General features: G+C 43.3%; 1 protein-coding gene across 1 annotated transcript in view; it reads right to left on the reverse strand.

Moving 5' to 3' along the window:
* LOC111881075 (uncharacterized) overlaps nucleotides 1–11,081 on the reverse strand; it is a 66,075-nt gene extending 54,994 nt beyond the window's left edge. The window contains exon 1 of the mRNA XM_023877468.3: nucleotides 10,878–11,081. Coding sequence (XP_023733236.2) covers nucleotides 10,878–11,081 — 204 coding nt within the window. The remainder of the gene's footprint in view (nucleotides 1–10,877) is intronic.
* Between the last annotated feature and the right edge of the window lie 5,938 nt (nucleotides 11,082–17,019).

Consider the following 17,019-nt stretch of genomic DNA (forward strand, 5'->3'; position numbering starts at 1 on the left):
GGGTATCCTTGAGTCGACTCCCATTATCTTCGGGTTGATCAAGGAAAGGATCATCAAGTTGATGGAAGATCACCTCCGGGCATTCAGGAGTGACATGGCATCTGGCCAGTCGGGATCTCGCACACTGTCCATTAAGGACTTTAGGGGCAGTGGTGCACCGGATTTCCACGGGATGAAAGACCCCATTGCTGCCAGGCGATGGATCGCAGACATCGAGTCTGCACAGTTGACTAGCTTCTGCCCCTAGGGGTCGAAAGTGAGGTATGCAGCAGGGTGTTTGCGAGACCAAGCTCAAGATTGGTGGGAGTCTATGGGTGACTCGTTGGGAGCCTTAGCTATTGAGGCTATGACCTGATCGGACTTTGTGGCCAGGTTCAGGGAAGAGTTCACGCCAGCTGTCGAGCTTCAGCAGCTGGCCAGAGAGTTCTTGGATATGAGGCAAACGACGGAGACTGTGGCGGAGATCACCGCCAAGTTCCGGGAGAGGGCTTTGTTGGTGCCCCATATTGCGGGTTATGAGGATATGAGGAGGGCCCGTTATCATGACATGCTACGGGCCGACATCCGGGAGCATGTTAGCTTTTCAGCTTGCCCTACCCTGGAGTCTATGATTGCCAGGGCAAGGGAAAGGGAGATCGATTTAGAGCACATCAGGAAGAGGAAAGCAGAGGCGGGGCAGGTGGTTGGGGCTTCAGGGAAGAAGCCCAGGGGATCATATCGGAGGCCGAAAGGCCAAGGGGGACCTGGCCGCTGCAGGAAATGCGGCAGGACGCATGAGGGAGCATGTAGGGAGCGTGTAGGATGGGATCAACAGGCTGCTACAAGTGCGGCAAGGCAGGGCACTTCAGCAGGGATTGTACTACTTCAGTTTCGGCTATTCAGACATCGGAGTTGTTGTGTTTTCACTGCAACCAGAGGGGCCACAAGAAGGCCAATTGCCCCCAGTTGACAGCACTGTCGCTAGTAAGGGCGCCAGCTCCAGTGACCTTGCGGATCACTGATGGCCGGCAAGGCAAGGCAGAGGCTCCGGTGGTGAGGAGCTGGACATTTCAGTTGACTACCGAGGAGGCACGCGCCGTACCCGACGTGATGACGGGTATGATTCTTTCACTCTACTTTATTTTATGATGTTATGATATTGATATGTGCTCTATATGTATATGTATGCATTAGGATCGTTCCATGTGAACGGCATTCCAGTTCAGGTGTTGTTCGACTCGGGTGCCTCCCGATCATTTGTTTCCATTGCGCTTAGCAAGAAGTTTCCTGAGTCTTCAGGCATATTGGATTGCCCTTTAGAGGTAGAAATTGCTGATGATCGATAGGTGCGAGCATCGATGGTGTTTCGCGATTGCGTATTGCGTTTGTTTGAGGAGCGCTACTTGGTAGACTTGGTTCCCATTCCATTGCGCGGGAACAAGGTGATTATAGGCATGGATTGGTTGAGCCCTAATGGGGCGGTGATAGATTGCGCACAGTAGCTAGTGCGAGTCAGGAACCCAGGTGCGGGAGAGTAAGTGATTCATGGCGAGAGGCCACATTGCGGACTCACTGTATGTTCAGCAGCGAGGGCTAGACGCTATCTTCAGTAGGGATGCGCATGATATGTCGGGTATGTGATGGATACCCGGGAGGCGGGTAAGGCGACAGTGAGCGAGGTTCCGGTGGTTTGAGATTTCGCAAATGTTTTCCCAGAGGAGCTTCCTGGGATACCTCCGGAGTGACAGGTGGAGTTCAGGATTGACCTCGTTCCTGGTGCGGCACCGATAGCCAAGGCACCGTATTGGTTGGCTCCTCCCGAGATGCAGGAGTTGTCTACGCAGCTGTAGGAGCTGCTAGACAAGGGATTTATCTGTCTGAGCAGTTCACCCTGGGGAACCCCGATCCTGTTTGTGAAGAAGAAGGACAGGTCGCACTGGATGTGCATAGACTATCGGGAGCTGAATAAGGTAACGGTGAAGAACCGTTACCCACATCCGAGGATTGATGATCTCTTTGACCAACTTCGGGGAGCGTCTTGGTTTTCCAAGATCGATTTGCGTTCGGGTTATCACCAGGTGAGGGTCAAAGAGGAGGATGCGCAGAAGACCGCGTTTCGGACGCACTATGGCCACTATGAGTTCGTGGTGATGCCGTTTGGGCTCAACAATGCTCCTGCCGCATGCATGGACCTCATGAACCGTGTGTGCTGGCCGATGCGAGATTGGTCTGTGATAGTTTTCATTGACGACATCTTGGTTTATTCCAAGACACAGGAGGAGCATGAGGAGCGTCTGAGAGAAGTTTTGGAGACCCTGAGGAGGGAGAGCTTGTATGCCAAGTTCTCCAAGTGCGAGTTTTGGTTGCGCGAGGTGCAATTTCTCAGACAACTTGTCAACCAGAATGGAATTCTGGACGATCCGGCCAAGGTCAAGGCAGTGATGAGATCGGAGGTTCTGAAGTCTCCATCTGAGATTCGGAGTTTCCTAGGATGGGCAGGCTATTATCGGAGATTCAGTCAGGACTTCTCCAAGATAGCCGTACCCCTGACGCGGCTGACGAAGAAAGTCGTACTCTTTCGGTGGGGACCCGAGCAGCAGGCTGCGTTTGAGACGCTGAGACAGAGATTGTGCGAGGCGTCAATCTTAACCCTGCCAGAGGGGGGTGAGGATTTTGTGGTTTACTGTGATGCGTCCATTTCAGGGTTGGGTGTGGTACTGATGCAGATGGGGCATGTCATTGCTTACGCTTCGAGGCAGCTCAAGCCTCATGAGGCGAACTACCCGACGCATGATTTGGAGTTGGGGGCAGTTGTTTTCGCCCTCAAGATTTGGCAACATTACCTCTTTGGAGTCCGGTGTACCATCTACACAGACCACAAGAATTTGAGGTACCTCATGGATCAGCCAAATCTGAACATGAGGCAACGTCGGTGGTTGGACGTGGTGAAGGATTATGATTGTGAGATCCTTTACCACCCAGGGAATGCCAACGTGGTGGCCGATGCGCTTAGCCGTATGGCGGCACCGATCACAGATATTTGTATGAGGATGACTGTGGTGACTCCCCTGTTGGAGCAGATTCGGGAGGCTCAACAGGAGACTATGAAGGAGGAGCATCGGAAGAGTGAGTGAATAGTGGGTCAAGTCACCTCTTTCGATTATGATAGCCGGGGGTTGTTGACACTACACCGTAGGGTGTGGGTGCCGTATCATGGAGGCGCACGCCAGATCTTGATGGAGGAGGCGCACAAATCCCGATTCTCCATTCATCTAGGGGCGACGAAGATGTATCGGGATCTTTGCCTAGACTATTGGTGGCCCTGCATGAAGCGGGATGTGGCGTGTTACGTCGAGCGGTGCTTGACCTGTAGGAAGGTCAAGGCCGAACATCAGAGGCCGCATGGTAAGATGTAGCCGTTGGATATTCCACTGTGGAAATGGGAAGATATCACGATGGATTTTATCACGAAGCTTCCTAGGACTGCGCGTGGAGTAGATTCGATTTGGGTCATCGTGGATCGATTGACCAAGAGCGCCCACTTTATTCCGATCCAGGAGAGCATCTCGGCCGAAAAGCTGGCCGATATCTACATCAGGGAGATAGTAGCGCGACACGGGGTGCCAGTGTCAGTGATATCAGATCGAGATGTGTGGTTCACTTCTAGGGTTTGGAAGAGGTTTCATGAGGAGTTGGGCACTCATCTACATTTTAGCACCGCCTTTCACCCGCAGACGGATGGTCAGAGCGAGCGGACCATCCAGACTTTGGAAGATATGTTGCGGGCATGCGTGCTAGATTTTGGTGGTAGCTGGGATACCTATCTTCCCTTGGCAGAGTTCTCATACAACAATAGCTACCACGCGCGTATTGACCGCCCTCCATTCGAGTTGTTGTACGGTCGGAGGTGCAGGACACCGATATGCTGGGGGGAGGTTGGCCAGAGGGTCATGGGGAGCACCGAGGTGGTGCTCAAGACGACCGAGAGGATCCAGCAGGTTTGGAGCAGGATTTAGACTGCTCAGAGTCGACAGAAAAGTTACGCCGACAAGCGTCGATCCGACATGGAGTTCCAAGTCGGGGATATGGTTCTCCTGAAGGTGTCGCCTTGGAAAGGCGTCATTCGATTCAGGAAGCGGGGCAAGTTGGGCCCGAGATTCATCGGACCGTTCATGGTTGTAGCCCGAGTGGGCAAGGTGGCGTATAGGCTGGATCTTCCAGTCGAGCTCAGCCAGATCCACAACACTTTTCATGTTTCTCAGCTGCGGAAGTGCCTAGTGGACGATTCAGCAGTAGTGCCGATAAAGGATAGACAGGTTGATGACAGCCTGAATTACATTAAGCGCCCAGTCGCAATCCTCGACAGGAAGTCGAAGGACTTGAGGAATAAGCGAGTGGAACTCGTAAAGTTGCAATGGCGGCACCGGAAGGGATCAGAGTGGACGTGGGAGCCCCTGGAGGAGATGATGGAGCATTACCCCGAGCTGTTTCAGGATCGAGCAGCAGACTTCGAGGACGAAGTCTAAAATAAGTGGGGGAGATTTGTAGCACCTGGTTCCTGGTATGTAAGATTTATCTGTGAATTTTGTATTTTGGCCTTGGACTCGGCGAGTTGGAGGCCCGACTCGCCGAGTAGAGACGGGACTTGGGACGCGGTTAAGTTGGCAACTCGGCGAGTCGATATTATGGACTCGGAGAGTTCGCGCTGTCTGATGAAACCCTAATTTCCAAAGGTTTGCACCCTATTTAAACTGACCATTTGCGCCCCAACTCCGCCCCCTTCACCCTCAGAAGCTCTCCATACACTCCAACCCTTGTTCTTGAGAGTTTGAGGCTTTTTAGTGTGTTTTCTTGAAGATTTTGAGAAGGAAGAGGAGTAGATCAAGAGGAAGGGAAGGAAGCCAAGCATCTTCGTGTTCTCTCAGCAATTGCTTTGAGGTATAACTTGTTTTCCCTCTGTTTCCATGCTTATTACTCCATTAAAGACCTTCTTGAACCATGTCCCAAGCTTGGTTGTGCATTGTTGGTTGATTCAAGTTGTTAGCCTCTAGATCTAGACCCTATTCAGTCCCTGGAGCTTGGATCTACTGCCTTTATGGAGTCATATTGCACACAAGCCCTAGATCTACCCCTTTTGGTGCACTTTGAGCCTTAAAACCTTTATTGGTAACGATCTACACGTAAAGTTGGAAACTTTACGTGTAAACCAGGCCCTAGGAGCCCAGATCTATAAATGTTATGGACTGGATTCGAGCAAAATCGCGTATATGGCTTTTGCATGAAGCAGACTCGGGGAGTCGCTCATCTGACTCGGCGAGTCTGGTTGCGAGTCTCCGAGTTTGTCCCCTTTTCGTTGTGTCGAGTTGAGTAGTGAGTCCTGGGTGGACTCGATGAGTTGGTATCCGAACTCACCCATGAAGGAACTCGGCGAGTCAACTCCCTGACTCAGCGAGTTCAAGGCAATCTTCTTAGATCAAGAACAGACTCGGCGAGTTGTTCATACAACTCGGCGAGTCACAGCAGAAATTGTTCATCGGATGAAGATGAACTCGGCGAGTTGTTCATACAACTCGGCGAGTAGGATGAAGGACTTGGACATCAGTTTAGAAGGAGAACTCGTTGATTCAGCGCTCAACTCGACGAGTAGAGACGGGATTACAGGTCAATTGATTGGATAAGGACTCGGCGAGTTGCGGATCCAACTCGGCGAGACGGGTCAATTGAAAGTTGACTCAGGCTTTGACTTTCAACTTGATCAAGGGTAAAATGGTCAATTTACCCAAGGGTCAGTTAGCGGTGTTTGATTGAGTGTTTTGTGGGATTTATAGCCGGAGGATTTCCGGAGCAGCAGCAGCATCAGACAGTCAATTCCCACACAGACCAGCAGCTATTTTGAGGTGAGTTTCCTTCCAGTAGGAATAGGTCTAAGGCACCAAGGCTGACCCGTGTAGAGGAGATGTTAGCATTAAAGTGTGGGCCAAGCCCGTATCTCTGGGTTTAGTTGATTATGATATATGTGCCAGTATGATAGAGTTGTCTATACTTGTTGTCTGTGTGATACTTGTATATTATGAGTTAGCGGTTGAGTGTGGGCAAGGCCCGTATCTCTCCGAGAGTGGAGTGTGGGCTAGTCCCATATCTCCCAGATAGTAGAGTGTGGGCGAGGCCCGTATCTCCCGGCTAGCGAAGTCTGGGCAGGGCCCGTATCTTCATGAGTGTGGGCGAGGCCCGTAACTCCTAGGTGAATGTTGTATGTTATATGCTTGCATGGTATGAGGTATTATGAGGGACCTCACTAAGCTTCGTACTGACGGTTTTCAGTTTTGGTTTCAGGTACCTCTGCAGCCAAGGGAAAAGAGTCGGCGCGGTAGCGACATATCACACACACGCTATTGTTTCCGCACTATAGATTTCTGGGATGTACTCTGAATTGTTACTATGATATTACCGGTTTTCAGACATGGATTATTATCATGAATGTTTTGTTATGATGTTTTTATGTTTTAACCAAAATTAAAAATAAAATTTTTAACCGGTATTTTTGGGGTGTTACAGTTTATGCCTATATATGTACACATGATATATAACTAATATTTAAACGACCTCCGGACGGGTACCCGATATCCCACCAGACCACATCCCAAGCGCGAAAAGGAAATAGGGTGGGCAGGCCTTCCTAAGCCTTTTAAACATTGTTTATATAACTATACATACGTAGACATGCAAATGATAATATGAAAGCATAAGATAAGTTTTGTAAAACCTTTGAACATGATTACTATCTAAGAAAAGGTCGACATGATGTCAGCCCATAAAACGGGTTGAAAGCATGTGTTTGATAAAACAGTTTAAGTATAAAGAAACATTTGTTTTGAAACATAACTATAAATGAGTTTGAAATGAAACATATAGTGTAAAATGAACAGTTTAATAAGGAGTTTTAAACATATAAAATGTTTATGAAAATCATTTGATGCAAACTGTTTGGTAAAACGGCTAATGAGTAGCAAATCATTTGAATGCTGCTTATTAATCACATGCGATTGATATAATAACTAGGTTGATTGTACTTGTATCCCCCCCATAAAACATTTAGAAACATTTAAAGCTTTGATTAAGGGGTATGAACTCACCTATAGTAAGTGGTACGGATGACCTGAAGATGTAGGATTGCTAGGTGTCAAGTGAAGTCTTGAACACACTCTATGATCCTAGTTAACATATAATATCACATATATGTATCGAATTAGTCTTTGAACAACTAATAAACAAGTCAAGACATACTACGACATGCTAAACACCTTTATCAAGTGTTATTAGCCTCTAGGATTGCATCTAAGTGTGGTAGGGAAAAACCTATTGTGTGTAGGGTTCAGGGAAAACTCCATAATGGAGTTCATGGCCCTAATGTCACTAAAAATGAGTTTACAGTCATAAACTCAAGAGTTTACGGCCGTAAGCTCATACTTACATGACCAATTGATGTTTGAGGCTCTATAAGACCCTAAGAAGCATTTCTACTTAATATCATGGTCTTTGGAAGAGTTTAGGGCATCATATAACTTCGTTTAGAAGTTCACGGCCCTGGACCAAACCCCTTGGAGATGACGGCCGTAATCTCCCTTGGAAGGGTGTTTTTGGTGATTTCAAGTCCCTAATTCAACTAAGAACTAATCTAGGCTAGTGTCCAAGGCTTTAGGAGAGTTTAAAGCACCCTTTGGCCTCTTTGTTTGGAGTTCACGGCCCTGGAACTTCTTGGGCCATGAACACCTTAATCTTGGTGTTCTAGGGCTGTTTTCTAGTCCTAAACACATTAGGGTACAAGCATAAACTAGTTTCATTGCAATAGGAAGGGACTAGGGCACTCTTTGCCCCATAAACAAGGGTTTACGGTCCAATATGTTCTTGGGCCGTAAACTCTCTAATCTTGTTGTTTTCCTATGATTTCTAGTGTATTAGACGCATATCAAGCCTTATAACACCCTAGGATAGAAGTACTCATGATTTGGGATGAAAGCCCAAAGATCCTTGAGAGAGAAATCGACTTTTCTCTAGTTGGAAATGTAACTAATGAATAAATATGGATCAGAATCCTATATATACTCCTGGGGTTTTTGGCAGAAAATATTTTTATTCAGGCATTGAATTCTAATATCATGAAGCTTTGGAATAATAGAGTTGCACAATACCCTAGTGCATTCTCTCTCTTGATATCTCATCAAGTGTAAATCCTAAAATACTCAAACTTATACCAAAAAGTCTGAATATTTACTGCAGCTGTTCTAACTTCTATTGACTTGATATGGTTTGTACCGAATGGAAATTTCAGGTTGTCACATTATCCACCTGTTGAAGGGAATTTCGTCCCGAATTTAGAATTTAGGTAAGGAAGTAGGTATGAATGATCGAGTCATGAGGTAGGGAACTTTCTAATCCATTGGTTCTCACGCTCCTAAGTGAATTCGGGTCCTCGGTTGGTATCCCAAGGAACCTTCACTAACGGGCAACGGCGTTGCTTCATCCGTTTGACCTCTCGGTCGAGGGTCACTACAGTTCTAATACGAAGGCGAGGATCTCGTTAATATCGATCTCATCGAGTGGGCTTACGAGAGTCCTAACGGAAAGGTACGGTTTCAAGATCGAGATGCGAAGAGTAAAACGTACGTTATTGAGTTCGCGGAGTAGATCTAGTCTGTGAGGTACAGGTCCGATTCTGGTAAGAATCTCGGAGGTCCTGACTATCTTGGATTTAGCTTTCCACGCGACACGAAGCGTATTAAGCCATTCCCAGAGTGAGTTTTCCTAAAGAATTTGGTCTCTCACTTGGAATTCCAAAGGTTCTTTTTCTTGCTTAACTTCCCAGTCAAGGGCAACCCCTTGCTGGGTCAAATTCGTAAGGTTTCTGTAATTTGAGCGGACTTCTGAATGGACTATGATAGTAGGTCTGCAAGACCTAGAATTTGGCAAATTTCTGTCAGCGTCGACGGTGCCGACAAATTCCCAACGGTTATGGATAAATTGACAGAGTACTCAAGAACTTCCACATCACTAATAGTGTGTCTTAGGAAATTTTGACTCTTTAATTCAAAAACTCGTGTTCAGAGAACTTTGCGAAAAGTATCTTCGAGGGTAATGTTTCCATGGGTTCCTTTTTACTACGAGGGTAGATAAGTAAGTCATTACAAGGAGAATGGCAAACTGATCCAAGTAAGGATGGTGTACCCTATTCATTAAGCTCATGACTACTATAGGCGTATTGGTCCTATCCGATGGGTATCACTATGGATTCGAAGTGTCCGCATCGAGTTCGGAAGGTAGTCTTCAGGACATCCTTTCCTAGCACTCGAACTGGTGATATTCGGATCTCAAGTCCTTTTCTAAAAGGTAACTCGTTCCTTACGTTTGCTCAACTGATTCATTTATGCGAGGCAGAGATAACGATTTATAATGAAAAATCTTGACGGAGTCCTCGATAGCCGAGGTACATACGATGCAATCCGTCGATCTCTGGAAGAATAACACCGAAGTTCTCCAGGGTGAGAAGCCTAGTCTTCCAATTCTATTTTGTGTAGTTCGCTAAGTTGTCTGGACTGTTCTTGTATCTCCGTAGGTGTTTAGACTGAAGGCCAATCTGTTTATAGAAGTCGTACTGGGTTCTAAGTTTGTTCACATGAGGATGCGATTACTCATAGTCTTGGGCAGTACTCCATCCTGAAGTTCATTTTAGAATCCATACATGGTTCAACGATCACAATCTTGTGTATATGAGTCGTATATAATTAAGATTGAAAAGATAGTCGAATAACTGATTCTTCTTTAATCTCTCATCCTATCGAGGAAAAAGAAGTTAAAGCGAAATCATCAATTCTAAACCTGTAGAACCTTGATTATATATCGCCCCTATGTATACATTCTTCAGCGACAGATCAACCGTATGGATCTTTGGATTGAACTTGACATACTGTACGGGTGGTACTTCGGGGATTTCTTTGGAAATCAAAAGAACTATGAGGTACTCCAAGCATGAGTACTTCGGTGTTTTGATATGACGGCTTCGTTGGAAAGGCGATTTCGAAGAAAGAGATGTACGTATGAAACTGGTTTTGTGCGGATCACAGTGAATCTAGTTGTATGATAATGTCGGAATCATAAGGAAAATTAAAGACATTAGATTTGAACATAAGGAGTTACAGACAAAACACAACCGTGCAACCATCAACAGAGTTACAATACTTTAGACTCACTACAAGACTATTGCTGCGAATAAGGTATACTACAAAAGACAAGTACAAGCAGCACGAGCATCCCCTTTACTGATGGGATCTCGCAAAAGGTAAAACTCTAGTTGCACTAGTTTTGGATGGTTTATAAGTCTGTTACAACAAAACGCCTTAATTACATTAATGAGGGTCCGACGTAGTTTCTCCTGCAGTTGTGATCCTGAGAATCTTCCCATCAGCATCCGAGTTCTTCGCTATCGGGCAATCCTTCTTGAGGTGTCCAATTTCACCGCATTGGTGACATATCTGGACAGCACCAACATTGGTGGTGGAAGTGAGGTGTTTATCCAGTGTTATGTGGAAACGAGTGCCTTCCTCATTACTCCACCTTGGAAATTGCTTCCTAAAGCGTTCAGCTTTATCACTACTTTTGTGTGTAGGGTTGGTCCCGATGACAGGGACTTGAGTGATGGGTCAAGCTGGTGCTCCACAGTTACTAGAATGGTGCCCTATCTTCGGGAGTTTTCCCTCGTATGGCCTGCTCGGTACGGGGATGACAGGGGTTTCCACTTGTTGTTGCTGCATGGCAAGTTTTTGGGATTTCTTGCGTTCTTTCTGGGCGTGGCACTTTCGTTTCTTGTTCTCTGCTTTTTGGCTTTGCGAGCCTGTGTCTGTTACCATTTGACGACTTCCTGGATGGATACCACGATTGGGATTTTCAACCCCATCGTCGGTATTGCTTGCGTTGATAGCACTTCGATGCGCAAGGACAGCTGTCACGATAGCCATCACAGCAGCTGTAACTATGGTTTGAAAAGTAGCGGCATCCATAGGAAAGGCAGAGGTTTCATTGTTCCGCTGGCTGCTTCCGGATGAAGACATGATTATGTAACACGAAAGATAAGGATTTGGTGAGCGATTCTGGTTGACCCTAGATGTACTTCGATTGCTCAATCAAAGAGCAAGATTATGTTCTAGGAAGTTTGACCTACATCCCTATGATGCAGTCCTAGTACAGAATAGAAGTACGTTCGCGAAGGTTTGACCTACATCCCTATGATGCAGTCCTAGTACTAAGTGGAAGTGTGTTCGTAGAATGGTCTCAAGACGTTTGTCGTTCAAGCCGAGGTATTGATGGTTGGTGAATAACATGACCCAACCACTAAAAGAGACTTGGAAATGTCTCCGGAGCTAACTTGCTATAGTCCAATGACTTGACTAAAGCATGTTTCAGATAGACTCCAATGAAAGTATGATAAGAGTACTTGAATAAAGAATGACATAGAATTTAGCCGACTGTCAATATCTTTGATATTCATGACGTAAAAGTTCGGGAAAATGACCTTGTAAAAGGTCTTACATCATATCCAGAGAAGATAGTTCTTGACAGCATAAAGACCTAACCAAAAGTACTTACAGTACAAGATAGTTTCATAGAAAATGCCACATCGGGCATAGACAGAAAACGATTTCCTTTTAACAGGGGAAATAAAGTAAAGCATCTACTACTGGCTACGATCATCCCTCTGGTGAACTCGCAGTTCAGCCAGTTGGCGTTCAACATCAAGTAGGTTTCTTTCGTACACCCTCTGGCGTACGCGGAGTTCCATGACTTCGGCTCGTGATTCAGCCAGTGCTTGAAGAAGGGCTTCATGGTCTCTTTCAGATCTCTCACGAGCATCTTCTAGACGAATGGTGCAGAGGGTATGTATCCTCGCATCGGCGACAAGTTCTGTGATCTGATGTAGGGTTGTCCTGCCTTAAATCTCATTTTGGGCCACTCTGCGGACCAAGATTGGCAAGATTCTGTCTACTGAGCCCCCATTGCTCAGGTCATAAAAGCTTCGGTCACCATTAAATGGCATGGACTGATCTTGTCCTTGGCTCCATGTTTCCAAGCATTCCACCCATGGAGGCGTCGGGCCATGAAAAGCCGGACGAGGGTTAGGAATTAGAACGGGAGCTACCTGGGGTAGGTTCTCAACCTCGGGTTCGGAGTTAGCACTGTCCGAAAGGTCTTCATCATGGTGATCATTCACAGGGATAGGATGATCATTCTCTGGTTCTTCTCCAAACCATCCAGCAATGACTTCGTTTGGAAGGTACTGGTTGTCGTGGGGATGGAGTCCAGCCATGTTATCTACGCGAGGATTGGGGGAAGAAAATAATTATTAGACGAACTATCTAGATAATTATTTAGAAAATCTGCATTAGTTACATCACTATTTGTGAAGTGCATACCAGTTATATGTAATATAAATAGGATAGGTCTTCGAATAAGTAACCTTAACTCCAAATTCGCAAAGAATAGGTGTAAAGCAAAATTTTCACAGATTCTAAGTCAATAACATCCTAGTTACATATAGGCTTAGTGTATCCACTTAGCAACTATCAACTTAGTAATGAAGATTCCATTTTAGTTCTCAAGTATAAAGTACTTATAGTAACACCAAATACCCCTATAGTATTTTAAGTTTAATGTTATGTTCTACTGTTCTCATTGTGGTATTGTTGGTAAGATTTTAGACTTGTTGCAACCACACAACTACACTTAGGCACATGCTAGCCAACCCTCGGATAATATGGGTGACCAGGCTATATCTTCCCAGTTTTGACCATATGTCTCTAAGTCTACCTGTGTTGTCCAACAATCGTAATTCTTTTGTATTGTCCTAGTGACACTGATTTTAGTATGAATGCAACACGTATACTTAATTAAATATTTTATTATATAAAGTATAAACTCTTGGTCAGAGTATTTTTAATCCCATTGTATTTATAGTCTTTATATCTTTTATGGGTTGATATACTTAATTCACTATAAACAATGTTCTGATACCAATCTGTCACACCCCAAAACCATGAACGGCGGAAATGTTCTGGGGCGGAGAACGTCATGTACAGTATCACAACAATGAAAAGTAGTAAACAAGCAACAACATCATCCATTGCATTCATAATATAATTTTAATACAAGTGTGTTCTGTCAAATTATGATAAACACTGAAGCATAAATCAAAATGAAAGATGCGTCTTGAACGAGCACCATCTTCCCTGAACCTTGCATCAGTACCTGTCTATGGTTGACCTGAGGATACAAGTTATGTTGAAAGAGAGTATCAGCTTTAAAACTGGTGAGATTATAAGCATTTTAGTGTCTTAATTTGTATGTAAGTACTTGTATGTATTTGAAATGTAAGTATTTGTACGAATGTGAAATATAAGTATGAAAACATTTTGAACATCCTAGAAAGCCCTATGCTTCCTACTGAGGGTAGCCTTCTACCAAGGCATCAAGTGTTTGTGTGTGTGTGTCTTTTGTAAGAGTGTGTATTTTCCCAAATCTGACTATCATTAACCAAAAATATAGTTTCTACATTACCATGCATCGTGTGAATGTTCACGAAATGAATGTAATGGGAAAATGAAATAGTACTATGGTGTAGTATCGAATAACTACAACCGTACTAACTACCTTAAGTCTATTGTAATCTTGTAAGTACTGTAGTATTTGTAATAAGTGACTACTTCTGTACTCCTATTGCCTTATTTAAGGGATAAGGCCTAATTTGATGGCTAAATCCCAGGCTAAAAGCTCCCCTGTCAAAGAGATTTTGGGACCTACACACGACCCTTGCATGTATGCAAGCCGTAAACATCCACATTACTATGATCATGTATACCCGATATAACTATCACAATGCGTTGTGATTCATCGGTATAGTTAGATCCTGAACTTGTTCTATGCTATAGCACCTAGTGATGTCTATCCTATTATCGTATATGTAAACGCACTCATGTAAACGTATATATGTAAAGGTACTCATGCAAGCGTAATCATGTAAACATATCTATGTAATAGTATAGTAATGTACTGTAATGTTCTGCGTGTGCTAGCTGTAATGTGTGTTCTCTCTCTGTCTAGCATGTATAGTAATGTACTGTGTGTACTAGCTGTAATGTGTGTTCTCTCTCTATCTAACAAGTATAGTAATGTACTGTATGTACTAGTTGTAATGTGTGTTCTCTCTCTATCTAACAAGTATTGACTCATGAATGAACTGACTCATTGTATGATATCGCGTTCTAGTAATAGTTCTAGTATCTTCCTAAACTACCCATATAGTAGCTTACTAGTAGTGTAACTGGTACGTATGAACATGGAAGTATACCCTTGCTACCCAAGGGTACTGAATGAACTGGAAGAACCTTTATGACTATATATGTACACATGATATATAACTAATATCTAAATGACCTTCGGACGGGTACCCGATATCCCACCAGACCACATCTCAAGCGCGAAAAAGAAATAGGGCGGGCAGGCCTTCCTAAGCCTTTTAATCATTTCTTATATAACTATACATACGTAGACATGAAATTGATAATATGAAAGCATAAAATAAGTTTTGTAAAACCTTTGAACATGATTACTATCTAAGAAAAGGTCGACATGATGTCAGCCCATAAAACAGGTTGAAAGCATGTGTTTGATAAAACAGTTTAAGTATAAAGAAACATTTGTTTTGAAACATAACTATAAATGAGTTTGAAATGAAACATATAGTGTAAAATAAACAGTTTAATAAGGAGTTTTAAACATATAAAATGTTTATGAAAATCATTTGATGCAAACTGTTTGGTAAAACGGCTAATGAGTAGCAAATCATTTGAATGCTGCTTATTAATCACATGCGATTGATATAATAACTAGCATGATTCTACTTGTATCCCCCCCTAAAACATTTAAAAACATTTAAATCTTTGATTAAGGGGTATGAACTCACCTGTAGTGAGTGGTAAGGATGAACTGAAGATGTAGGATGGCTAGGTGTCAAGTGAAGTCTTGAACACACTCTATGATCCTAGTTAACATATAATATGACATACATGTATCAAATTAGTCTTTGAACAACTAATAAACAAGTCAAGACACCCTACGACATGCTAAACACCTTTATCAAGTGTTATTAGCCTCTAGTATTGCATCTAAGTGTTGTAGGGAAAAAGCTATTGTGTGTAGGGTTCAAGGAAAACTCCATAATGGAGTTCATGGCCCTAATGTCACTAACAAATGAGTTTATGATCGTTAACTCAAGACCTTACGGCCGTAAGCTCATACTTACATGACCAATTAATGTTTGAGGCTCTGTAAGACCCTAAGAATCATTTCTACTTGGAGATTACCGCCGTAATCTCCCTTGGAAGGGTGTTTTTGGTGATTTCAAGTCCCTAATTCAACTAAGAACTAATCTAGGCTAGTGTCCAAGGCTTTAGGAGAGTTTAAAGCACACTTTGGCCTTTTTGTTTGGAGTTCACGACCCTGGAACTTCTTGGGCCGTGAAAACCTTACTCTTGGTGTTCTAGGGGTGTTTTTAGTCCTAAACACATTAGGGTACAAGTCTAAACTAGTTTCATTGCAATAGGAAGGGACTAGGGCAATCTTTACCCCATAAACAAGGGTTTACGGTCCAAGATGTTCTTGGGCCGTAAACTCTCTAATCTTGTTGTTTTCCTATGATTTCTAGTGTATTAGATACATATCAAGCCTTATAACACCCTAGGATAGAAGTACTCACGATTTGGGACGAAATCTCGAAGATCCTTGAGAGAGAAATCGACTTTTCTCTAGTTGGAAATGTAACTAATGAATAAATATGGCTCAGAATCCTATATATACTCCTGGGGTTTTTGGCAGAAAATATTTTTATTCAGGCATTGAATTCTAATATCATGAAGCTTTGGAATAACAGAGTTGCACAATACCCTAGTGCATCCTTTCTCCTGATATCTCATCAAGTGTAAATCCTGAAATACTCAAAGTTATACCAAAAAGTCTGAAAATTTACTACAGCTATTCTAACTTCTATTGACTTGATATGGTTTGTACATAACGGAAATTTCGGGTTGTCACATATAAAAAAGAAAAAAGAAAGGAAGTTGACTTTTGCTATGCCACCTCACTATTTTCTCTTGGATTTCCATGCATGTAACCCATATTTCCATGTAACCATCACTTCATTAAATCTCTCCTCCCCTCTCTCTTCTTCTCTCGGCCGAAACAACACAAACACACACACATCTCACTTGAACACTCTCAAAGAAACTCTCTCTTTTCTTCACCAGGTTTTTAAGATTAGGAAGCTTTTCAAGGAGATTACCCCACAAATTCATCATCTAAGGTAAGATCATGCTTAAATCTATGATCTAACTCACTTCTTTTCATCAAAAATCACCTCTTAATCCATTCAAATTCATGATCTTGCATCTTAGAACCCACAAAGTTCGAGATCCATCCAAGAAACTTGCTAGGGCCGAAAATAGCACCAAACTTCTCCCAATCTTCTTCAAAACCAAAACCACACTCAAGGTGAGCTTCATACCCCTTTCTTTTCGGTTTTTATGAGTTTTATGGGGGAGAATACAAGAAAATGTGTAGATCTATGTGTATATGTATTCTATGTGTGATTTGATGCATGTATGTGTGTGATTTCATGTGTATTGTGATGAATATGTTACCAAAAAGGGTGTAAACCCGAGATCTAAGACATGAGAAAGGAAACAAACATAACTTAAGCTATCTTACACTAAATAAGTCAAGAATAATAGCTTATAAGGTCATGATGAACAAATTCTAACATAAAACCCATTTTTGGGCCTAAATTGTCAAAAATACAAAACTAGGGGTACAAATCAACAAGTCACGGTTTCTTGAAAGTTAAAAGGGTCAAAACAATTCCTATAAATATTTTTCTGAACATTAGAAATTTAAAGGGACTTAAAATGTAAATTTTTAGCTTAATGGGCTAATTTTGGGCTT

The sequence above is a fragment of the Lactuca sativa genome, chromosome 4 (genome assembly GCF_002870075.4).
Source record: "Lactuca sativa cultivar Salinas chromosome 4, Lsat_Salinas_v11, whole genome shotgun sequence".
NCBI lineage: Eukaryota > Viridiplantae > Streptophyta > Magnoliopsida > Asterales > Asteraceae > Lactuca > Lactuca sativa.